This window comes from Hyaena hyaena, unplaced genomic scaffold (genome assembly GCF_003009895.1).
Source record: "Hyaena hyaena isolate Hyena2069 unplaced genomic scaffold, ASM300989v1 scaffold_426, whole genome shotgun sequence".
Classification (NCBI taxonomy): Eukaryota; Metazoa; Chordata; class Mammalia; order Carnivora; family Hyaenidae; genus Hyaena; species Hyaena hyaena.
Window position 1 is genome coordinate 1,426,319 of NW_024081061.1, and position 23,609 is coordinate 1,449,927.

The following is a 23,609-nucleotide window of genomic DNA, read 5'->3' on the forward strand; positions in this document are numbered from 1 at the left end:
GGTTTTGATTCTTTTTTCCTCTAGTTCCCTCCCTGATATTCCTGCCTCTCATCTCTTCTCATAGCCAGAGGAACATCAGGCCTTGTTCCTGTGGGAGCATACCTAGTAAGCTTAAAAAAAAACTGCAGACCTACTGAAGAATCTGAGTAGGGGGTTCGGAATCTTTTTTTTTTTTTTTTCTTTTTTCTTTAATAAGCTCTCAGTGATTCTGATGCACACTTCAGCTTGTGAACCACTGCAACGTGCAGTGTAGAACTATAGTTCTAACAGACTTGAATTTCAATTCTGGTTCTGTCATTTATTGGTGGACTGTCCTCGGACAGTTACTTAACCTCTCCTAGCTTTAGTTGCCTTATCTGAAATGAGGATCAAGTGGCACGTACTACTACCTAGAGTAGTGGAAAAGGCTAAAATGAAGTGGTGGATATTAGGCGCTTAGCAGGGAGTGACACAACAAGACCTCGCTAGTGGTACCATTCATTAGCCATAGTGAAAGCATGGTTATTGCGTACCAGCTCCCCCTCCCTTCTGGGACCCTGAAGAGAGAGGAAGCTGTCCCTGAAGGATTACTGATCACCAGACCTCTCCCCAGGGCATCAATCCAGTAAGACTGGCCCCAGCCTAGTCTACATCCTGCTGAAGCTGCTGGTTCTGGGCTTGGAGCTCCTGGTTCTGTGTGGCCAGTCTGAGCGTGTCTTGCAGGATACCAGCCAGCAGGCTGCGGTGGTGATGCTCTGTGGTCATGGCTTGCTCCTCCCACAGCCCTCGCCAGGCTCGAAATACCTGTGCCCAGATTCAGAGATGCCTGTCAGTCAGTCAGCCTTGGAACCATCTCAAGGCCTGCCTTCTGTCCCCACTGACCTGCAGTGTGTGGCATGTCCGAGCCCGGGCAGCCTGCACGTGCAGGTCATACAGGGCTATGAGGTCCTGCTATGCAGCATCTCGCTCTTCCTGAAGGGCCTCCAGCTGAAGTCTCCAGAGTGTCTGCTCCTGGCGCCACCTCTGTTTCTCCTGGTAGTTAGATTTGGAAACTGTGGATCAGAGAGGTGACCTAACCTGTCAAAGTTTGCATGGCTAATGAGGGACACAACTGAGATGACACATGCCCTCCAATGGTTCACTGTCATTCTTAGGGTAAAGTCCAAGTTCAGAGGCATGGCACACACTGGTGTCTTTACCATGGTCTTACCTCTGACCATGTACTTGCCGGCCCCACCAGATGGACAATTTGCAATACCCACACTGTACTTTGCTGTTGCTTCCCTCTGAACCCTTACTCATAGACTATGACTCCCAGAACATATCCTTCCATCCCCTCACGCACACAAGTTTTGATTTCTAATTTGTGCAAACAAGTGTATTTATTCAGTGCCCCTATGTAATGAGCATGAACTGCCCACGTGGAATTCAGGCTAGCGAATTCCTCTGGCCGATTTGTTTTTCAAGTCTCACCCTAGATGCCATCTTTGCTCCTCACCAGCCTGAGTCAGGCACTCTTCTTTGTTCCCACAAGAAGCCCCTAACCTCCTATATCACTGCACTTAGCCCTGAAAATTGCTACATCTGTTCCCCATGAAGCTATGAGGACCATGAAAGAGGGTATGGCCCAGTTTGTTGTGACTGAGGCTGGATCCCAGCCCCCAGTACAGTGCCTGGACCAATTAGAAGAAGCCTCAAGTCCCCTACTTGACCCTCCCTTACCTCCTTTCCAGCCACCAGGCCTTTGACCTGGTCATGTGCCACCTCTTTCTCCTCCTGTTCCAAATGCTTCAGTTCCTGTTGGATCCATATCTGGTGCTGTTCTTGAAGTCTCTTCCTCCGTGCCTGGGCCAAGAAGAACTGCAGGGCCACATCTGGGGCGTGCCAGGCCTAGGTGGCATTAGTCTAGGCTCAGCCAGAAGCCTGTGTGTGCCACAGCCTTGGGACACAGGGCCAAACTTAGCAACAGAACCCCACTACCAGGGCTGCTCTTACAACTACATCCGGGACCTAACTGGCCTGTAACAGCCTATAGCCTGGACAGAGACTTGGAGGCCATGGGAGAAAGGAGAGGTATTGGCTCTGCAAATAGGTGCCATGGAGGCCTTAAGGATCCAATACCCCTAATGTGACCCATTATGAAAACAGCCTTCCCATGCCCCTCTCTCAGGAATCATAGTCCGCCAGGTCCTCTTTTGTCAGAAGCTCCATATTTGTCCCTGATGATGGGGCACATAAGCAGTAGACCTATTAGCTGCGCTCTGCAACTCTTCAGTCCCCCAAGAGTTTCCAGCTGGTCTGGGGTACATGAGGTATTACCTCTTCCTCAGAGTCCCTTGGAGGATAATTTTGGCGGAGCCCAGGTCCTAGAGATGCTGTTATTCCTACCACTGGAGGAAAATGCAATTAAGCCCACCAAAGGTGGAGAAGACACCCAGCTCCACCCCAAGCCCCAAACCCACCTTTGGGCTCTCCCTGGAAGCCTGGCCTGTGGCTTGCTGTTGAATCTATCACCTGCTGAGAATATATTAAGAATGGGAATTCCATCCCCTTCCTCCTAGGATTGCATGCGTTAAGCTCAGGACTTTGAAATTAGACAGATCAGGGTCCCTGCCCCTCCTTTCCTCAGCTGTATGATCTCAGGCAGGTTTCTAATCTTTTGAATCCATGTCCTCATCTGTAAAATGGAACTGCTAAAAGTTGTAGAGGGGTACCTGGGTGGCTCAGTCAGTGAGCATCCAACTTCAGCTCAGGTCATGATCTCAGGGTTTGTGAGTTCAAGCCCTGCATCGGCTGTCAGTACAGAGCCTGCTTTGGACCCTCTGTCTTCCTCTTTTTCTGCCCCTCTCCTGCTCTCTCTCTCTCTCTCAAAAAAACAAAACAAAAAACAAAAAAAAAATATTTTTTAAAAAGTTGTAGAGGGCCGCCTGTGTGGCTCAGTGGGTTAAGCGTCCAACTTCGGCTCAGGTCGTGATTTCACAGTTCTTGGGTCTGAGTCCCATGTTGGGCTCTGTGCTGACAGCTCAGAGCCTGGAGCCTGCTTCAGATTCTGTGTCTCCCTCTCTTTCTGCCCCTTCCTCTTCCTCTCAAAAAATAAAGCATTAAAAAAAAATTTTTTTTAAACGTAGAGAGCATGAAATGAGATACGGCACCCGAAGCCCTGAGTAGTGGCAGACACTGCTCAATAAATGGGAGCTTACATGCCTAAGTCCCAAAGCTCAGGGCTGTAAAAGCAAGTTGTAAGTAACTGAAAAGGGAAGGACCAGGAGAAGGTGAACAGGAGCAGCATTCCAGCCACTCTTTGGCAAGTCCTGGAAGACAGCACCCCCTTCTGCACAGAAGAGGCTATGCATCCTAAGCAGATGCAAAAACACTGTATTGAAACTAAGGACTTGGGTGTTTGTACCTCTACTACCTTTGATTATCTCAGGGACCCTGAGATGATCTGGCCTCTACTTAATCTCTTCATTCCTTCTCTCTTGACTCTTCCTCAAACTATTCTACAGCAAAATGACCTGCTTGCAGTCCCCGAAAAAGATCAAGCTCTTACTTCCAACACTTGGCCTATTATTTTCTGTGCCTGGAATGTGTGTTCTTCACTCATCTTTGCTGGCTACCTCCTTCAGAAATCAACGTCCCCCAGGAAGTGATCCTTTCCTCTCTTGCCAAGACTAAACTAGATGCCCCACAGAACCCTGTGTTGATAAGGCCTTCTGAGCACTAATCATGGTGTTATAATTGCTTCTGTCCAGAAGACTGCGAATTCCATGAGGGATTTTCCAGGTCCTACATGGCACTATCTCTGACATAGTGAGAAGTCACTAAAATGTTTGGAAATCAATAAATTAGTGAACAAAGAAAGGGACTCCTCACAGTGCTCTGTAAACAGAAACGAAGGCAGACATCTATAGGGCTCCTAAGAGGTTGAACCAGAAAACATACCTGCAGTTCTGGGAGCCCCACAGCCTTGGCTTTGACCCCTTTGAGCATCCAGCTTCCTAGGCACTGGCTCCAGGCTTTTACAACCTATGGAGAGATGGTTTCAAGTAGGCTCCAACCATTGCTGTCTTCAGCATCTCCAGGCCTCACCTTGCTTACCTGCAACTCTCGCAGTGCCCTGCCCAGCTGGCTGAGCCCCCTTTCTGTCAGGGTGTCCCCAAGGAGGCCTGAACGCAGGCTCTTCAGGCTAGCCCGGCGGGCACGTGCCGCTTCTACTGCATCCCACAGGGTGGGCTTCACCTGTTTCACTTGCATCCTCCTTCCTGCAGCCCCCAACAGAGCAGCTTTGAGCAAGCTCAGGGAGCCACCTAGTAAGGGGAGACAGGGTGAATCACTCCTTCTGGACTTCAAAGTACACTGCCTGTAATACTTTTAAGTTTTATTAATACTATTTACAAAAATAGCTAACACCTATCAGGCTTTTACATGGGCTTGGTGGCACTGTGCTAAGGCTTTTCGTGGATCGCCTCTTTTTATCCACACAACACTCCAAAGAAGCAGCAACTCTAGTTTGTTCTGCCTACCCCCACATTCTCCAGATGAAGCAAATGGAGCTCAGAGAGGTCAAGCAACTCCCTGGTGAGTGGCAGAGCTGAAACTTAAGCCCAATTCTGTCTGACATTAAAGCCTGTGCCCTTAATCAGGATACCAAACTGGCCTATGGATAAACATACTTTTGTCCTTCACTGCTTTATCCTTAAGGGCATTTTTCTTCCTCACTCCATAAGGCCTGGCACGGTACGTGGTCTGGGACTATGTTAGCCAAATTAATGTGTGCTTATTAATTTTGTGCTTATTAATTTCTTTCGTTTTTACTTTTATTATAGACAATTTCAAACATATACAAAGTATAGGAAATTCAATCTACTTTTCACCCAGCTTCAATAATTATCAACTCACAGGGGCGCCTGGGTGGCTCGGTCGGTCAAGCTCAGGTCATGACCTGACCCTCGTGGGTTCGAGCCCCATGTCGGGCTCTGTGCTGACAGACAGCTCAGAGCCTGGAGCCTGTTTCAGATTCTGTGTCTCCCTCTCTCTCCGACCCTCCCCTGCTCATGCTGTCTCTCTCCTTCTATCAAAATTAAAAAAAAAAAAGATTTAAAAAAAAATAATAATAATTATCAACTCACACCCATTCTTGTTTGATCTATACCCTCCACTTGACCTCCCCTGAGTCTCTGACCTCATATCATTTCAAAGAGGCCTGATTTTTAATGAGTGTATGAAAATAGGCAAGTTCTTTCCCTTCTCTGATCCTCCCTTTCCTCATTTATAAATTAAGCCTCCCTCCCTAACTTAGAAGTGTCTCATGGGTTTGTGGTAGGAATAAAAGATACTAGTGTAAAAATGCTTGGTAAACTGTTGAAAGCCTCTGAAGGGCAAGGAGTTGCTTTTATGATCAGCCCTGTCTCTCCAGACTTTGGCATCCTAGCCATACTGTCTAGGTTCAGACCTGTCTGAATCTTGACCCTCCCAGAAGTCAGGTTCTCTCTGTACTGGGGTGGGGGCTGCAGCTCTGTTGGTGAGAGGGTGGCATAAGTTAGATGCCAGAGCTTCCTAAAGAACCCCACACCCTTCCCCAGGCCACCTTGAGGGTCCAGGCGAAGAAGAAGAGCAGTGTAGTTGTTTCCTTCCAGGAGCTGTGACACGATCCAAGGCAGAGTGCCCTCTACCTCCTCACCAATAACCTTACCAGCCAACACCTGAAGCAGGGGACAATCTCTGCCAGAAGGAGAGAGGAAGAAAGGAGGTGTCCTTTGGTGGATGGGGAAAGAAATTGACCTAAATCACATCTAATGGAAAGGTTGACTATTTCCAGAATTTTGGTGCACCACCATGCAGATTTGCAACCTTGCATAGATCTTTATTTTATTTTATTATATTTTAGCTACACAAATAATATATTCTCATGGTGCAAAATTAAATTTGTCTATCTGATAAGGGACTTGTATCCAGAACATTTATTTATTTATTTATTTATGCTTTATTTATTTATTTTTATTTTGGGGGGGCATGAGTGAGTGATCGAGGGGCAGAGAGAGAGAAGGAGAGAGAGAGAATCCCAGCAGGGCTATTTCTGAGAATGAGAGAGAGAGAGAGAGAGAGAGACAGCACAAGCAGGGCAGGGTCAGAGAGAGAGGGAGACACAGAATCTGAAGCAGGCTCCAGGTTCTGAACTAGCTGTTAGCACAGAGCCCGACACGGGGCTCAAACCCATGAACCATGAGATCATGACCTGAGCTGAAGTCGGACGCTTAACCAGCTGAGCCACCCAGGCGCCCCTTGAGCTCACAGTCTTGAGATCAAGAGTCTCATGCCTTACCGACTGAGCCAGCCAGGTGCCCCTAATCACCCAATTTAAAATGGCAAAGCAAGGTGACATCCACAAAAATGGCAGAGTGTGGATCTGTAGGGATCTGTCCTTTTCCAGCAGCATGTGGAAAAAACGGTCAGAATCAACCTTACTGGCACTCTGGGGGACAGTGAAAGGTTTACAGCAAGCAAGTGAATGCTTACCCAGGAGAAAGGCAACTTAAATATGTTGAGATCTTTGTGGTATTTTAACTTAACCTAGTCCGAACCTCCTTCCCAGCACAGAGGTGGTCTTCAAGACAACAGCCCACACTTCTGGTGGGGATGCTTAGCTCTGGAGGGAGCAGAGCAGATTTTGTTCCCAAAGAACTGTTCCTTGTTTTGACTTTCTAGGGTTTCCCCCAAAGGACTGACAAAAAGGGCTTCCTGTTGTTTCCCTTAGAACTCTCTCAGGGCAGAGCAGCTATCCTAGATGATATCCCTCAAAACACTGAAAGATGAAAGAACAAGCAAAAATAACAGTTGGGACAAACAACAGGTCCATGGAAAGACTGGGAAGAAAAGTTGGGGAGTCAGATTGGAGGGGTTGGAGGATAAGGAAAATTTCCCCATGCACGAGGACTCTAGAAAGCCACACACATGTCTAGGGCAGGATCCAGGCTGAGAAAAGACCTGAGAAGATTGCAAGTTTTCATCTCTGGTTTTATAAGCTCAGTGCAAGCAGGAAGTGAGGCTAAGGCAGAGATGTAATTGAATGGCAAAGCACGGAAGGACTGACCCAACACAGAGCCAATTTATGGAAAGGTGGAGATTTTTAAATTTTCTTTTGTTTCTTCCTCTTTTTCTTCCTGTAAAAAGAATGTTTTGGTCCTAGTAGGTTAAGGAATTCAATGTCAGGTCACTAGCTAACCACTGAGATAACAGAATGGAGACTTCAGTGGCAACAAAAAACCCAGTCTTTGCAAGACTTGTTTGGAAAGGTAAGTAAGCAAAGAGATGGTTGCAGCCCACAGCAAGCAACAATGCAAACCCTGAAGGGGATGGGGAATCCTTTTTTAGAATTCCCACACTGTCATATTAAAAATGTCAGAGCCTAAGGAAAAGAAATGGAGAAGTAAGAGACCAACATAATAGGGGCGCCTGGGTGGCTCAGTCGGTTAAATGTCCGACTTGGGCTCAGGTCATGATCTCACGGTTCGTGGGTTCGAGCCCCGCGTTGGGCTCTGTGCTGACAGCTAGCTCCCTCTCTCACTGACCCTCCCCTGCTCACTCTGCTGTCTCTCTCTGAAATAAATAAAACATTAAAAAAGAGAGAGAGAGAGAGAGGCCAACATAATAAAGAATATAATCTTTACAAAAACAAAAATTCTCAAATTGGCCAGTTTCCAACCAAAAAAAATATCTGGCATGTAAAGAAAGATGTATGGCCCACCCACAGGGAAAAAAAGTTAATAGAAACTGTCTTTGAGGAAGCACAGACATTGGATTTACTACACAAAGACTTTAATCCAACTGTCTTAAATATGCTCAGAAAAGTAAAAGAAATCAAGATAATGATGTCTCAATGAATAGAATACACCAAAAGAAGAACAGAAGTTATAAAAAAGGAACCAAATAGAGGGGTGCCTGGCGGGCTTAGTGGAGCATGCGAGGCTTGATCTTGGGGTTGAGTTTGTGCCCCATGTTGGGTGTATAGCTTACTTAATAAAATAAAATAAAATAAAATAAATAGGAACCAAGTAGAAGTTCTGGAACTGAATAGTACCTGAAATCATAAATTCCCTAGAGAGCAGATTTGAGTGGGCACAAGAAAGAATCTCAGCAAAGTTGAAAATAGGTCAAATAAAATTATGCAGAAAGAACAAAGAATGAAAGAAAATGAGCCTAAGGGACCAGTGGATGCATGAAGTGTGTAAATACACGGAAAATGGGAATCTCAGAGGCAGAAGAGAGAGAAAAGGGGGCAGAAAGAATATTTGAAGAAATAATGCTCAAAAATTCCCCAAATTTATGAAATACATGAATCTATACATCCCAGAAGATCAACAAATTCCAAGAAGGATAAATTCAAAGAGATTCATGCCAAGACACATTATAACCAAACTATCAAAAGCCAAAGAGAGAGGGGTGCCTGGGTGGCTCAGTAGGTTAAGCGTCCAACTTCGGCTCAGGTCAGATCTCACAGGTCATGGGTTCGAGCTCCGCATCAGGCTCTATGCTGACAGCTCAGAGCCTGGAGCCTGTTTCAGATTCTGTGTCTCCCTCTCTCTCTGCTCCTCCCCCACTCATGCTCTGTCTCTGTCTGTCTCAAAAATAAATAAACTATTAAAAAAATTTTTTTAAAGCCAAAGAGAGAATCTTGAAGACAGCATAAGAGAAGCAACTTGGTATATATGAGTGATCCTCCGTAAGAATGAAAACCAATTTCCCATCAGAAATTGTGGAGGCCAGGGGTGCCTGGCTGACTCAGTCAGTAGAGCGTGCGACTTGAGTTCAAGCCCCAAGTTGGACGTAGAGATTACTTAAAAATAAAATCTTAAAAAGAAGGAAGGAAGGAAGGAAGGAAGGAAGGAAGGAAGGAAGGAAGGAAGGAAGGAAGGAAGAAAGAAAGAAAGAAAGAAAGAAAGAAAGAAAGAAAGAAAGAAAGAAAGAAAGAAAGGGATTATGGAGACCAGAAGGCAGTGAGATGACACAGTTAAAGTGCTGGAAGGGGGGGGTGCCTGGGTGGCTGAGTCGGTTGAATGTCCAATTCTTGCTTTCCCAGGGTAGTGGGATGGAGGCCCACATCAGCATCGAACCTGCTTAGGTTTTTCTCCCCCCCACCTCTTGTTCACTCTCCCTCTCTCCCCTGCCTCTTCTCTTTCTCTCTCTAAAAATAATGCTTGAGGCACCTGGATGGCTCAGTTGGTTGAGCATCCAACTTCGGCTCAGGTCATGATCTCACAGTTCGTGGGTTCAAGCCCCGCGTTGGGCTCTGTGCTGACAACCAGCTAAGAGCCTGGAGCCTGTTTCAGATTCTGTGTCTCCCTCTCTCTCTGACCCTCCCCTGCTCATGCTCTCTCTCTCTCTCTCTCTCTCAGAAATAAATAAAAACATTTAAATAAATAAATAAAGTAGTTAATTAATTAATAAAAATAATGCTGGGAAAAAAGTGTGTCAACTAAGAATTCCATATTTGGCAAAACTATCCTTCAAGAACATGTGAGAAATTAAGGTATTCCCAGGTTAATAAAAGCTGAAGGAGTCTGTTGCCAGTAGACCTGCCTTGTAAGGAATGCTAAAGGAGGGAGTCCTTCACCGTGTCAGACTCTGAGGCTGCCCTGGGTCTCTGCATCCATACTTCAGCCACACCCCCACCCTGCTCCCTAAAGCAGTCAGAGAATTCCATCAGACTTACAGGACTCTGGGGATCTGCAGGATCCTCAAGGCCCCTCGCCACATACCCTGGGTCCCAGGCCCCTCAGGAGGGTCAGGCCCTAGGCAGGACATGGTGATGGTGAGCAGAGAGCAGGCCCTGTGGAGGAAAGGGTAGGATGAGGCCAAATGCCTAAGGGATAGGGGTGGGGGTGACAGGTGCCCTCCTGTCCTCACCTGCCTTCATCCCCTGCAGCCTGTAAGTACATCTCTGAGGCAGCTCTTGAGTCAGACACCTCCACCTCACTGGCATCTTCCACCACCCTGGAGGACGGGGAGGCTGAGCTCAACACCTAAGCACCAGAGTTCTGTCCAGCCCCCCAGAACCTCTGCATGGGGAGTCCATTGGGGTTCCAAGAGCCTATAAGAACCATCCCCAAGGTTCTAAGCTCAGTATATCCCCTGAAAGCCTTTCATCTTCATGATAATTTTTCTCCTGTCATCTGCCCAGTGAGGGAAACAGGCTGGCTAGGATTGCTCACATCTCACAGATGGAGAAGCTGAAGTTCTGCTCAGCGAGATGCTCACATCACCCAGATGGTAATGACTGAGTTGAAGAGATGTAGATGGATAAGGTAAGAAGAGTGAGAGGGCTGGGGATACTGGCTACAGGGAATGGGGTGAGCAGGCGTGATTAGCACAGCCCCAAGTGCAGAGCTTCCCTTCTGCATCGCAATGGGGAGAAACCACTCACAGCTGGGTTTGGGGGTGTCAGCCCTGCCTTAAGGCAAGCACCCTCAGATCCCATTGGGCCCTGGACACTCACAAGCCCAGAGGGGACACATCTAGCACTGTTAGGTTCTCTCTCCTTGGAGAGAGCAGGTCCCGAATCCTTCCACTGGGGCTGAGCTGCAATCACACAAGCACAGCACCAATTATAAACAGCCTTTCCCAGACTTCGTCTCACATGATCCTCCCGCTGGGGCTCCGTGGATCAACATTCAGCCATTTCAGACAGGAAATAGGAAACCTCAGAGAGGCAAGCCCACACTGGTGAGTGGCTGGTGAGGCTAGACTCGATCTCTTCTGGCTGCCCTTGAGCCCCAGGCCCTTTCCACAGCAGTGCCATTGGCTTCCAGGGCTCCCCTCCCTGTAGGGTCTCACCTGCACCAGGCTAAGGGTGGTAACTCCAGGAACAAGTCCCCTGTGGGGCAGAGCTTCCTCAAACAGCATCTGCAACAGCTAAAGTGGAAAATGGGGTTCAGTAGGGAGGGAGACAGGATCTGTCCTTCAACATTTTCGTGAGGGTGAAGTCTGTGCCTGGTTCTATGCTAGGTGCTGCGGACAGAGGGACACAGTGTCCAAGACACAAACAGCCCCAGCTCTCACAGTTCACAGCCAGCCAGTCAAAGGAGCAGGCATTTTCAGTGAGACCTGCTGTTTCCTAAGGCAGGGGCCTATGTCAAGGTCTGAGGCAGCTATTTTGATTTGGGGACATTTTGATGAAGCCCTGAAAACAAAGCTTTCAAGTTTATTATCAGTATTATGAAAAACTGTGAACATTAGACCTCGCTGGATATTTCATCTTTGCACACCACCCCATACTGACCCTCACCCTATGGGCCCAACCTCCCACCTTCCCCGACCTCTCAATAGCTGCCTAAATTGACCCTGGGAAAACATCAGCGCACTACAGGAATCCCAGGGAGGGGAACCAAGTCCGTTGGGGGGGTGGGGGGGAGGGAAGTTTCTCAAAGGTATCCTGGAGGAAACAAGACCTGAGTTTCATGAGACCTATGCCTGGTGGCTCCTCTGGGACTCACCTGAGGTACAAGCCGAGGTGCCTCTGTTTCCCGACCCCGAAGCAGTAGGGACACACTATACCCTTGGGCCACCAAGCCTAGTGTGGACTGGACTCGTGCTAGCAGCTCCTGCTCAGCCTCCTGCAGGGGACACAGGCATATCCTCTGGTCTCAAGTGCCCTGACCCAGCCCGCCTGAGCAATGGGCTTGGGAAACACTTAGCACTCCAGGATCCAGAAGCCTAAGGATTCCCATCCACCTCCCTTCTCCCTACAACACCCCCTACCTGAGCAGCATCAGAGCTCAGGACTCTGTCAAAGGTGATGCATTGTTCCTGTGGGGGAAGACTAGGCTCAGCATTGTCACTCCCATCTTCCAGGGACTCACCCACACCCCATCCCATTTCTACCTGAGTGTCTAGAGTCTCCAGTGGAACCAGGCAGATGCTCTGGGGCCCCTTCGGAAGCAGTGTGGGACAACAGGTCTCCTCAGGGCCTGGAAGGATGGACTGTATATCAACTGTCATGCCTAAGTCCGGCCCTCAGCTTTGGCCTCAATTTCCTAACCTAGAATACTAATGAGCACAGGATCAGAGCCCCTGAGAGGCAGCGCTTCCTCAAAAAGCTTCTGCAGCAGCTAAAGCTGTAAAATGGCCTCGCCCTTCCCCTCTCCCAGGAGGCTCCCCCAGGCTGCATAATCTCTAAGAGTGAATGTGTAAGGCCTTCTTACCTGATCTTCTTCCACTCTCAACTTCTACCACCACAGTCAGCCTGGCCTGAGGTTTGTCCATGAGGGCTGGGGGCGCTGAGCTGCCCTGGCCCAAACCAGCCTTTGCACTTGCGGACTCTCCACAATCTATGGCTTCCATGCCTCTCAGATTCCCCTCAATAATTCATCTCCCTGATCTGCAGGTACTGGGTAGGGCCTCTAAATAACAGCTCATCAAAGGAGGTGATAGTCCCCTCTTTTATGAGTGAGCCAGACATTGTATGGAATTCTTCTTTGTTTCCTCTTTTGAAAAATGTCAAACACATACAACTGTAGAGAGAAAGTATGAGCCTCCAAGCACCCACCTACATTAATTGCCAACTTATGGCCAGTCTTATTTCTTCTGTTCCCCTCCCCATCCCCTACGGATTCTTTTGAAGCAAATCCCAGACACCTTATATTTCATCTATAGCTTTTCCAGCATGTATTTATAAGAAACCACCCTTTTTTAAATGACAGCTTTATTAAGATATAGTTCATATACCATAAAATTCACCCATTTAAAGTGTATATTTCAAACATACTTTAGTATGTTTGCAGATAATGTGTAACTATCACCAAACCTAATTTTAATGTTTATTAATTTTTTTAGAGAGAGGGAGACAGAGTGTGAACATGGGAGGGACAGAGAGAGAGGAATACACAGAATCTGAAGGAGGTTCCAGGGTCTGAGCTGTCAGCACAGAGCCCAACGCAGAGCTCAAACTCATGAGCTATGAGATCATGACCTGAGCTGCAGTCGGATTCGTGGGTTTGAGTCCCATGTTGGGCTCTGTGCCGACAGTGAGGAGCCTGCTTGGGGTCCTCTCTCTCCCCCTCTCTTTTTGCCCCTACCCCGCTCACACACACACACTCGTGCTTTCTCTCCCTCTCCCTCTCTCAAAATAAACATTAGAAAGATAAAAATCTTTAAAAATTTTTTAAATTAAAAAATGGAATCACAGTGTGTGTTCTTTTTGTGGCTGACTTCTTTCACTTATCATAATGTTTTCAAGGTTCATCCATGCTGTAGCATGCATCAGTACTACCTTCCTATGAATGGATGATGTTCCACATGGAGATGAAATGACTTCTGGCAGCAACTATGCAGAGTTTGCCCAAACTTCACAGCTAAGAGCACAGTCTCTACACGATTGTCCTTACTGCAGACACTAGTCCTAACTCGGGGTCCCCAGTCCTTCCTCACTCTGGCAAGCTGGCTACATTTTCAGGTGTTCCCACTCTTCCTGCAGGTTCCATACTTTGCTAGAATGACTTACAGATCTGAGGAAGGCATTCTCCTTGCTTTATCCAATACCAATTTTCTGACACCAGCTGGAGTCCTATATTTCAATTCAATTTTGACATTAACTACCTGGAATTAGCAACAGCTCCCACAAGTTAAAATGCAAGGTCCTTAACAAGAACCGTGAGATCATGCCCTGAGCTCAAATCAAGAGTCAGACACTTAACTGATTGAGCCATCCAGATGCCCCAGATTTGGAGTTCTGATGACTGAGTACCCTTCAGGCTCATAAATTCACTAGAACGCTCTCAGAACTCAAGAAAGTGCTCTACTTATGATTACCTTTTTATTATAAAGGATACTAATGAACAATAAGGTGAAGAGGTACATAGGGCAAGGTCTGGAAGAGTTCTGAGCACAGTAGCTCCTATCCCTGGGAAGTCAGGGTGTGCCACCCTCCCAGCACATCAGTGTGTTCACCAACCAGGGAGCTCCTGGAGCCTCACTATGCAGAAGTTTTGTTTTGTTTTAATTGAGATTTCATTGTGTAGGCATGTATGATTAAATTGTAGGCTATATGACTGAACTCAACTCCAGCCAACTACATGGTTGAATGTTCTGGTGCACAGCTTCCTCCATCCTGAAGCTATCTAGGAATCCAACCAGAAGTCACCTCATTAGCATAACAGAGAGATTCCTATCCTTCAAAATATTACAAAGGTTTCTGAAACTCTTCCCATATCGGGATCTGTGCCTACAGTCGAGAGGCTGGAGCGTGCGAGCTCCATTGTTTCCTTCTCTCTTTTCCCTCCGCTCCTCTCTCTCTCTCTCTCTTTTTAATCTTTATTTTATTTTGAGAGACAGAGAGCGAGGGGGGAGGGGCAGAGAGAGAGGGAGACAGACTCTGAAACAGGCTCCAGGCTCTGAGCTGTCAGCACAGAGCCTGACGCAGGGCTCAAACCCACGGACGTGAGATCACGACCTGAGCCGAAGTCAGTTGCTTAACCAACTGAGCCACCCAAGCACCCCCCACCTCTCAAAAATGAATAAACATTAAAAAAAAAAAAGACTGGAAAATGTTTTAGAAATAAAAAAAAAAAAAGGCTGGGTATATTCTTTATTATATGACCAGCCACTCGATGGTTTTTCACCAAGGACCCCTTCTAGCAAAAGGATCATACCTGTTTGATTATTTACATTTGGTATAGCATTTATGTAACAGAGAGAACAATAAAAACTTGAATACAGTAGTCTCCCTATCCTTATTTATGGAGGGTATATTCCAAACCCCCAGTATATGCCTGAAACCACAAACAGTTCTGAACCTTATAAATGCTGTCTTTTTTTCCCCCTACACATAACTATGGTAAAGTTTAATTTATAAATTAGGCACAGTAAGAAATTAACAACAATTACTAATCATAAAATGGAACAGTTATAACAATATGTTGTAATAAAATCATGTGGATGTGTTCTCTCTCACAATAGCGTATTGTACTGTACACACCCTTCCTCTTCCTGTGAGGATGTGAGACGATCAAATGCCTACATGATGACATGGAGCGAGGAGAGTAATGTAGGCATTCTGACATCGCCTTGAGGAACTGGAACTGCAGAGCGTGAAACTGTGGATAAGGGGGTAATGGACTGATGTATGCCTAACATTTGAAGAAATCAGTGTGAAGTATGCACAGGAGCCTGTTAACGAAATTTCCCCACATGTCTATCAATATTGGTATTATGGGGGCACCTGGGGGACTCAGTCCATTGAGTGTCTGACTTCGGCTCTGGTCATGATCTCATGGTTCATGGGTTCGAGCCCCGCACCAGGCTCTGTGCTGAACGCTTGCTCAGAGCCTGAAGCCTGCTTTAGATTCTGTGTCTCCTCTCTCTGCCTCTCCCCTGTTCGTGCTCGGTCTCACTCTATTTCTTAAAAATAAATAATTGTAAAAAAATATTTTAAAAATACTGGTATTATAATTTTACCAATAATGCCAGTGGTATACTATAATCTCATTGTATAGATGTAATATGAAAAATAAGAGTAATTAGTTCAGGGGCACCTGGGTGGCTCAGTCTGTTAAGTGTACCCCTCTTGATCTCATCTCAGGTCACGATCTCATGGTTCATGGGATCTAGCCCCACATCGGGTTCTGTACTGGCAATGCAGAGCCTGCTTGGAATTCTCTCTTTCCCTCTCTATCTGCGCCTCCCCTGCTCATTCTCTCTCTCTAAATAAACAAATAAATAAACTTAAAAAAAAAAAGAGTAAATAGTCCACTCTATCACTATATTTTATGATCAAAATGTCTCCCAAGGCAAGGCCACCCAGGTTTGCAGTCTTCCATTTCAATCTTGACATATAGTTGATTTGAATAGTGATTCTATGAACAAAGTTTGTTTTATACATCCCTTTTCAATTATTTTGCATATGTACCTAGAAGTAGTATTGCTGGATCATATGGTAATTATACATTTAACTTTTCGAGGAACTGCCAAATTGTTTCTCACAGTGGTTGCACCATATGACATTTGCACCAACAACATTTAAGCATTCTTATTTATCCACATTCTCACCAATGGTTATTTTTTCTTTTTATTAAAGCCATACTAGAGGTGCCTGGGTGGCTCAGTCGGCTAAGCATCCAATTTAGGCTCAGGCCATGATCTCACAGTTCGTGGGTTCGAGCCCCACATCGGGCTCTGTGCTGACAGCTAGCTCAGAGTCTGGAGACTGCTTCAGATTCTGTGCCTCCCTCTCTCTCTGACCCGCCCTGCTCACGCTCTCTCCTCTCTCTCTCTCTCTCTCTCTCTCTCTCAGGAATAAATAACAAACATTTAAAAAAATACCTATAAAGGGGCGCCTGGGTGGCTTAGTCGGTTAAGTGTCCGACTTTCACTTAGGTCATGATCTCACGGTTCGTGGGTTCGAGCCCCGCGTCGGGCTCTGTGCTGACTGCCAGCTCAGAGCCTGGAGTCTGTTTCAGTCTGTGACTCCCTCTCTCTCTCTGACCCTCCCCTGCTCACGCTGTCTCTCTCTCTCTCTCCTAGAAATAAATAAAACAGTAAAAAAAAATACCTATAAAGCCATACTAGTGGATGTGAAGTGGTATCTCATTATGGTTTTGATTTTTGCATTTCCTTAATGACCAACGATTTTTGAGAATCTTTTCACATGCTTGTTTGGCCATTTGTATACTTCTTTGGAGAAATATCTATTTAAATTCTTTCCCCAGGTGTTAATTGTTGTTTGTTTTTTTGCAGTTCATCATGAATAATGATGTTGAGCATCTTTTCATGTACTTGTCAGGCATGTGTATATTTTCTTTGGAGAAATAGTTATTTAAGTCTTTCCCCATTTTTTACTTGAATTGTTTGCCTTTGTTTTTCTGAGTTATAGGAGCTGTATATATATCCTGGATCTTAAACCATTATCAAATATATAATTTACAAATATTTTATCCTTTTTGTACGCTATCTTTTCAACTTTTTTCTTTTTCATTTCTGAGAGACAGACAGTGTGAACAGGGGAGGATCAGAGAGAGAGGGAGACATAGAATCTGAAGAAGACTCCAGGCTCTGAGCTGGATGTCAGCACAGAGCCCAACGCAGGGCTCGAACCCACGAACCGTGAGACCATGACCTGAGCTGAAGTCAGATGCTTAACCAACTAAGCCACCCAGGCGCCCCTCTTTTCAACTTTTCGATAATGATCTTTTGATGCAGAAGAGTTTTTATTTTGATTAAATTCAGTTTATTGTTTGTTTTTTTCTTTTGTCGTTCTTGGTTTTGGTAATTTATCTAAGAATTCATTGCCAGATCAGAGGTCATGAGGAGTAATTTTTGTGCTTTCTTCTAAGAGCTTTATAGTTTTACTTCTTACATTTAGGGGTAATTGATCCATTTTGAGTTAATTTTTATATGCAGTCTGAGTTAAGGGTACAAATTCATTCATCTGTATCTGGAAATCCAGGTGTCTCAGTGTCATTTGTTTAAAAGACTAGTCTTTTGGGAAGCCTGGATGGCTCAGTTGGTTGAGCATCTGACTTTGGCCTAGGTCATAATCTTCCTAGTCCCAAGGTCGAGCCCCATGTCAGGCTCTGTGCCGACAGTTCAAAGCCTGGAATCTGCTTCAGATTCTGCGTCTCCCCTCTGTCTCTCTCTGTCCCTCCCTCACTTGCATTCTGTCTCTATCTCTCAAAAATAAATAAATATTTTTTTTTAATCTTAAAAAGACTAGTCTTTCTTCATTGAATGTTCTTGACATCCTTGTCAAAATCAGCTGTCCATAGAAACATGAATTTATTTCTGGACTCTCACTTCTCGTCCACTGATCTCTGTGTTTGTTTCTTACGCCAGTACCACAGTGTCTTCATTACTCTTGCTTCACAATGAGTTTTGAAATCAGGAAGTGTGAGCCCTCCAACTTTGTTCTTCTTTTAGAAGATTGTTTTGTCTACAGCATCTTCAGCAATTCCATATGAACTTTGGAATCACCTTGTCAATGTCTACAAAAATTCAGCTTATATTCTTGTAAGACTTTCATTGAATCTGCAGATCAATTAAGGGAGAACTGACATCTTAACAATATTAAGAGTCATGAATCATGAATAAGGAAACTTCTTTAATTTCCTTCAATAGCATTTTGTACTTTTAGGAGTTATAAATTTGCTCTTCTTTTGTTATATTTACTCCTAAGTATTATATTCTTTTTGATGTTATTGTAAATAAAATTTTTAAAATTTCATTTTCATGATGTTTGTTGCAAGTGTATAGATATAGAATTGATTTTTTTTTAATGTTCATTTTTGAGAGAGAGAGAGAGCCTGAGTGTGGGAGGGAGAGAGAGGGAGACACAGAATCCGAAGCAGGCTCCAGGCTCTGAGCTGTCAGCACAGAGCCTGGCATGGGGCTTGAACCGATAAACTGCGAGATCATGACTTGAGCCAAAGTTGGACGCTCAACCTAGTGAGCCAGCCAGATGCCCCTCAATCACTCTTTCTTAAATATAACCACAATATCACATCTATCATACATAATACCATACCTAAAAAAACACTAGAGATTTTTTATATCCTCAAAGAACCAAGTCAGTGTTCCAATTTTTTCCAGTGTAGGTAATTCAATGTGGCTCAAAAAGAGCCACTTCTGATTTGGAGAATAAAGGGTTTCTGATCATGAGAAGTGTTTGTGTGTGTGCGGTGGGGGGGGGATTGTTAGTGAAAACAAGACTTCATGGAAAAGAGTGGAAACTCTTGACTCAGGGTATGAGGAAAATAATTGACGTCTGCTTGCTTCCAGATAATGGCACAGGAACAAAAGAGGAAGCTAGAGAGAGACTGATTTTTGGCTCAGAAATGAAAGTCTTATGACCCCAGTCCTACTCTTGCAGTATTCAATTCATCATACCACACCGGATATCCAAATCTCATTCTGTATGTGGAAGTGGAGCCCTTGCTGCTTATAATCCATCTCTTACTCCTTGTTACTTCCTTCCTTGTTTAGGGCACAATTTTCAGCCTCGCCCTGATCGACGCAACTTGCTCAATCCTTAGGATTCAGTTGGGCTGCCCTGTGCAACCACTTCAAATTTTCCTCTGCCAGTTTTTAAGTTGCTGTTTGTGTGTTTGTTTTCAGAAGACATTGTTTCATGTACAGCTGTAGTAGATTCAGTATATCAGTGGGAGAAGATGAATTCAGGATCTACTCATGTCACCTCACTTAACTCATGGCAGCATTAAAGCCCTCAGCCCACTCTTCCTGTTCACTTAATCAACTTTTTAGTAAAGATTAATGGAGTACCTATGTGCCAGGCACTGTCTTACGGACTAGAGTTTCAGAAGTAAACAAGATTGACACAACTACTGCTTTCATGAAGCTTCCAACACAATACTACTCAACAAACAAAAAAAGATATGAATAAAGAAGATGGTTTCCAGTCGAGGTTAATGCTGTGAAGAAAAGGTGCACCTGGGTGGCTCAGTTGGTTAAGTGTCCGACTTCGGCTCAGGTCATGATCTCGTGGTCCGTGGGTTCGAGCCCTGCATCGCGCTCTGTGCTGACAGCTCAGAGTCTGGAGCCTGCTTCAGATTCTGTGTTTCCCCCTCTCTCTGCCCCTTCCCTCCTCACGCTGTCCCTCTCTCTCAGAAGAAAAAAAAAAACATTAAAAAAAGAAAGAAAGAAAGCTGTGAAGAAAATAACAAGATGTTGTGATCAGGATGATGAGGCAGGAGGGGCTCCTTCAGATCAGGTGACAATTTAGTTGAATCCTGAACCATGAGGAAGATCTGTATTACAGCTTCAATTTTGCAGAAGTTCCACAGTCTCCTGTTACCACGGAAACATCTTTGCCCAGATACTCTGCCTTCTAGCCTGGGACTAGAAGTTGACTGTTTGTGTGCTTACCCTGAGGCCAATCCTTCTACTTGTGCATTAGGCACCAGTCTTTTTTTTTTTTTTTTCCTTTTTTAATGTTTTAAACTTTATTTATTTATTTTGAGAGAGACGGCATGAGTAGGGGAGGGGCAGAGAGAGAGGGAGAGAAAGAGATCTTAAGCAGGCTCCACACCATCAACGCACAGCCCGATGTAGGGCTCAAACTCATGAAATCACGAGATCATGACCTGAGCTGAAACAGAGAGTCGGTTGCTTAACCCACTGAGCCATCCAGGCGTCGTGGTACCAGTTCTTTTTTTTATTTATTCAAGGACATTCCTCCAACAAGACTCCCTTCTTCCTCCTATATCAAGTTTTCCCTCTCTACTGAACTACTCCCATCTTCGTACAGCCATGTTATTTCTCTTATCTTAAAAACCAATGAATATAACATCATACTCAATAAAGACTGAAAACTTACCCTCTACGATCAGGATCAGGAAAAAGATGCTCACTTTTGCCCCTTCTATTTAACATAGTGGAATCCTAGCCAAAGAAATGAGGCAAGAAAAAGAAGTAAAAGGCACCCAAAGTGGAAAGGAAGAAGTAAAATTATCTCTGTTCACAGATGACATGGTCTTATATGTAGAAAATTTTAAAGATTCCACACATACAGGGAGCTCCTGGGTGGCTTAGTTGGTTAAGCGTCCAACTTCAACTCAGGTCACAATCCCGTGTTCGATGAGTTTGAGACCTGTGTTAGGCTCTGCGCTGACAGTTGAGAGCTTGGAGCATGCTTTGGATTCTGTGTCTCCCTCTCTCTCTGCCCCTCTCCTGCTCTCTCTCAATCTCTCTCTCAAAAGTAAATAAACATTAAAAAATTTTGAAAACAAATTCCACACGCATCAAAAAATCTGTTAGAATAAACAAATTTAGTCAGCATACCTGTGTGCCGAGGGATTTTACACAGCAGAAGAGAAACCCTGAAATTATGAAACCCAGAGCTTACATAGGACAGGTACCATAGCTGTCCCTTCTTGCAGGAGGGTGGGAGAGATAAAAGAGAGAGAGAATAAGCAAGTGGCTCCGGTTTTTATTACCTTTGACAGAGGGAGAAGCAGGCTCTTGGAAAGTGCACCACAGAGGAAACATCCTGTAACTTACTAGGCATGTTTATCATTCAAATATCCTTTAACACAGGTGCCAGTAATCTCAGAAAGCTGAATTGCACAGAAACCCCTGTTTCTCACGCACAACCGAAACAGGCAATATTCCCTGCCCCTAACGTCCTTGAAGTTCTGTTCTTAGGTTTCTAGGTAATTAAGCTGATGAAAGTCTAAATATAATGGATTTCACATCCAGGTCTGTCCCAGCACATCACAAACACCCAGTACACACATCTGTTGAGTGAATGAAACGGATCGTTGTTTTCACATTTTAATGAACATGGGCAGAGGGTTGTTTGGTTAAGACGTCCTGACGAGGCTTCCCAGGAGCCAGGGCAGTCTGAGCCAATTCATTAGTCTCTCCTGGGCCTTAGGTGAAGCCCCCCGCCCTTTGAAACACCGCGAGGGTTCCGGACACCCCCACCGCCAGGGCCGAACGCGCACAGGCTTGGACCACGCCAGAGTTCATCGGGTCTTCTTGGTATTTGGGGTTTTCAGGGTCCATAAAGGGATTCCCGTCCAGTGTCAGGTTACTCACCTTGGGCAGCTCTTCTGGCCCCGGCGCTCTGGTCAGCCTGTTGCACCTGAGATCTAGCACGCTGAGCTTGGCCGGCAATCCCTTAGGCACCTGCTTCAGCTCAGCGAACGACAGGTTGAGAGAGTTCAGTGTGCTGGGCCAGACACATCCAGGAGCGCCTGGGGCGGTGGCGCGCAGCGAGTTGTGGCTGAGGTCTAGGCTGTGGGGTTGCACACCAGCCGCCGCCATGGCCAAGCACACGCCATTGGGCGTCTCCATCCCGGCGTTGCGTAAAGCCAGAGCCCGAAGGGCCGGGAACTTGTGCGGACAGAGAGCTGCGGTCAGTCCGTGCTCACCCAGTCCGGGATTGTCTGATAGGTCTAAAGTGGTGAGGGCCCGAAAGGTGCGGAGTTGGGAGCAGGGAAAGGCAAGCGAGTGTGCTTGCGCAATGTTCAGTACCTTGAGGCCCGGCTTCAGCCACTGCTGCAGTTCCGCGAGCCAGTCACCTCCGGTTGCCCACGACACGTTCCGGAGACTGAGGGTGGAGAGCCCTGGCCCAGTGGCTTCCAGAGGCGGCGGCGGCATCGCGCCAGTTACCTCCAGGTCCAGGAGCGTCAGTTCCTTGAGGCGGGAGTACGAGAGTGCGCGCAGGAAGGCAACCAGAAGCACAGCGGGAACCTGTGCAGAGCCCACTGTGAGCCGTCGCAAGCGCAGAGCCTTGACCATGTCAGCATATTGCTTGGGGTCGGTGTCTGTGGCCTTTAGGAATTGTTCCAGGCTGCGGCCGCCGCCGTGGATCTCCACCTCGACGGCAGCCATACACTGGAAAGCGCTGGACCAGTCGGGCTCAGGATCCGTGAAGTTGCAGAAGCAGCGGAAATCGTCATCGTCCACTTCGCAGGGGTCTGGTGTGGTCGCAAAGACGCACAGCATTGGTAGCACCAGCAGCAGTAGCAGCAAGCAGCGCGCGCGCACCTGGGAAGAGAGCAGAGGTCAGGGCAGCTCCAGGCAGTCCCTGGGATTCCTCGAGTAGTTCCCTTTTGGCCCGAAGACCGTACACTCACCATGGTCGATTGGTGTTCCGAGCCTCTGCGTCCTGGCGGGCTCAGGGAAGGGCTCTGGCTCCTCTCCGATGCAGCGGCACTCTCTGGTTTCTAGGCTCCCCACACGTTTTCTGTCCTCTTTGGCGGACTCTGAGAGTTTATGTAACCATGGGATGTCACTCTGTTACTTCCTTTGTGAACCCTGGTCACTCCCCACCTCTCTGCCACCGAACGACTCTATGCACTACTGTTCTGGGAAATTTTGCAATGAAGGATTTTGCCAGGAGAGGGACCGTAACGGGAAGGATCTTGTAGGGCATCTAGAGTGCAATGCCCCAGGCAGTGCCCTGATGAGTCAGACACCCCAGGCTTGTTTGATAGCTATTGAGAAAGAAAGATCCCCAGTGCCTCAGGCCAGGACTCTTACCTCCCTCTGCCTATATTCCAGTGACTCAACAGGGTAGTTGCTTTTTTTTTTTTCCTCTAGTCTTTGTGGTTACTATTAACTTACCAACACCCAAATCCAATCTCCTGAATATCCTCAGACATAGATTAGATATTTTGTGGAGGAATTGCAGATTTCATATGTTGACCCCAAGGGATAGGATGAGGTTCAAGAGAAGGAAGTTGGTCTGAAGAACAACGCTCTTCCTTTTTTCATTTTTTTTTTTTTGCTGACTTGTTCTTTTAAAAACTTTGTTTATTAAGAAAGTAATAGCTTTCTTGAAAGTAGAAAGTGTTTAACAGAGACACTCTAAGGGCCAACTGGCTCTTAGAGTTTCCATTACCTTATCCTGAAATTGAGAAACAAGGCATTTTTAAATCAGTTTTCCCCGCTTGCACCTGGCTCTCCCCTGCCCTTCCCCCCAACACAATTCCTGTGTCTAGAAAGGAAAGGCTGGACTGATGTTGAATGAGGATTAATTAGTAACTTACCTGTTTTGCCAAGAAAAAAAAGCAAGTGTCCCACAGAGGGGGTAAAGACTATGCCTCTACAACTACCCTCACAGTTGTGCACCTGTGGATTATGGGGAAAGAGCTATATAAAAATGTTTGAATTCTCATTTC

The 23,609-nt window shown here is 46.0% G+C and overlaps 2 protein-coding genes across 2 annotated transcripts; both read right to left on the reverse strand.

The window, feature by feature from the left end:
• Positions 1 to 299: 299 nt before the first annotated feature.
• LOC120245637 lies at positions 300 to 11,973 on the reverse strand. The gene is made up of 15 exons (XM_039252752.1): positions 11,857 to 11,973; positions 11,734 to 11,781; positions 11,469 to 11,588; positions 10,810 to 10,887; positions 10,472 to 10,554; positions 9,883 to 9,969; positions 9,689 to 9,805; positions 5,567 to 5,700; positions 4,078 to 4,286; positions 3,922 to 4,005; positions 2,442 to 2,496; positions 2,299 to 2,369; positions 1,702 to 1,869; positions 862 to 1,011; positions 300 to 783 (listed from the first exon to the last, which is right to left on the reverse strand). The coding sequence occupies exons 1-14, from the start codon at positions 11,971 to 11,973 to the stop codon at positions 931 to 933; spliced, it is 1,452 nt and encodes a 483-aa protein (XP_039108683.1). The 3' UTR covers positions 300 to 783; positions 862 to 930.
• Positions 11,974 to 20,971: 8,998 nt separating this feature from the next.
• Positions 20,972 to 23,068, reverse strand: CD14 (CD14 molecule). Its single transcript, XM_039252710.1, has 3 exons — positions 23,053 to 23,068; positions 22,563 to 22,691; positions 20,972 to 22,473 (listed from the first exon to the last, which is right to left on the reverse strand). The coding sequence occupies exons 2-3, from the start codon at positions 22,563 to 22,565 to the stop codon at positions 21,352 to 21,354; spliced, it is 1,125 nt and encodes a 374-aa protein (XP_039108641.1). The 5' UTR covers positions 22,566 to 22,691; positions 23,053 to 23,068; the 3' UTR covers positions 20,972 to 21,351.
• Between the last annotated feature and the right edge of the window lie 541 nt (positions 23,069 to 23,609).

Coding starts and splice junctions, on each gene's coding strand:
- LOC120245637 (XM_039252752.1), bottom strand. CDS start 11,973: ATGACAGTTGATATACAGTCCATCCTTCCAGGCCCTGAGGAGACCTGT. Junction 9,806..9,882: donor GCTGCAGGGGATGAAGGCAG/GTGAGGACAGGA, acceptor TTTCCTCCACAG/GGCCTGCTCTCTGCTCACCA. Junction 2,370..2,441: donor CTTCCAGGGAGAGCCCAAAG/GTGGGTTTGGGG, acceptor ATTTTCCTCCAG/TGGTAGGAATAACAGCATCT.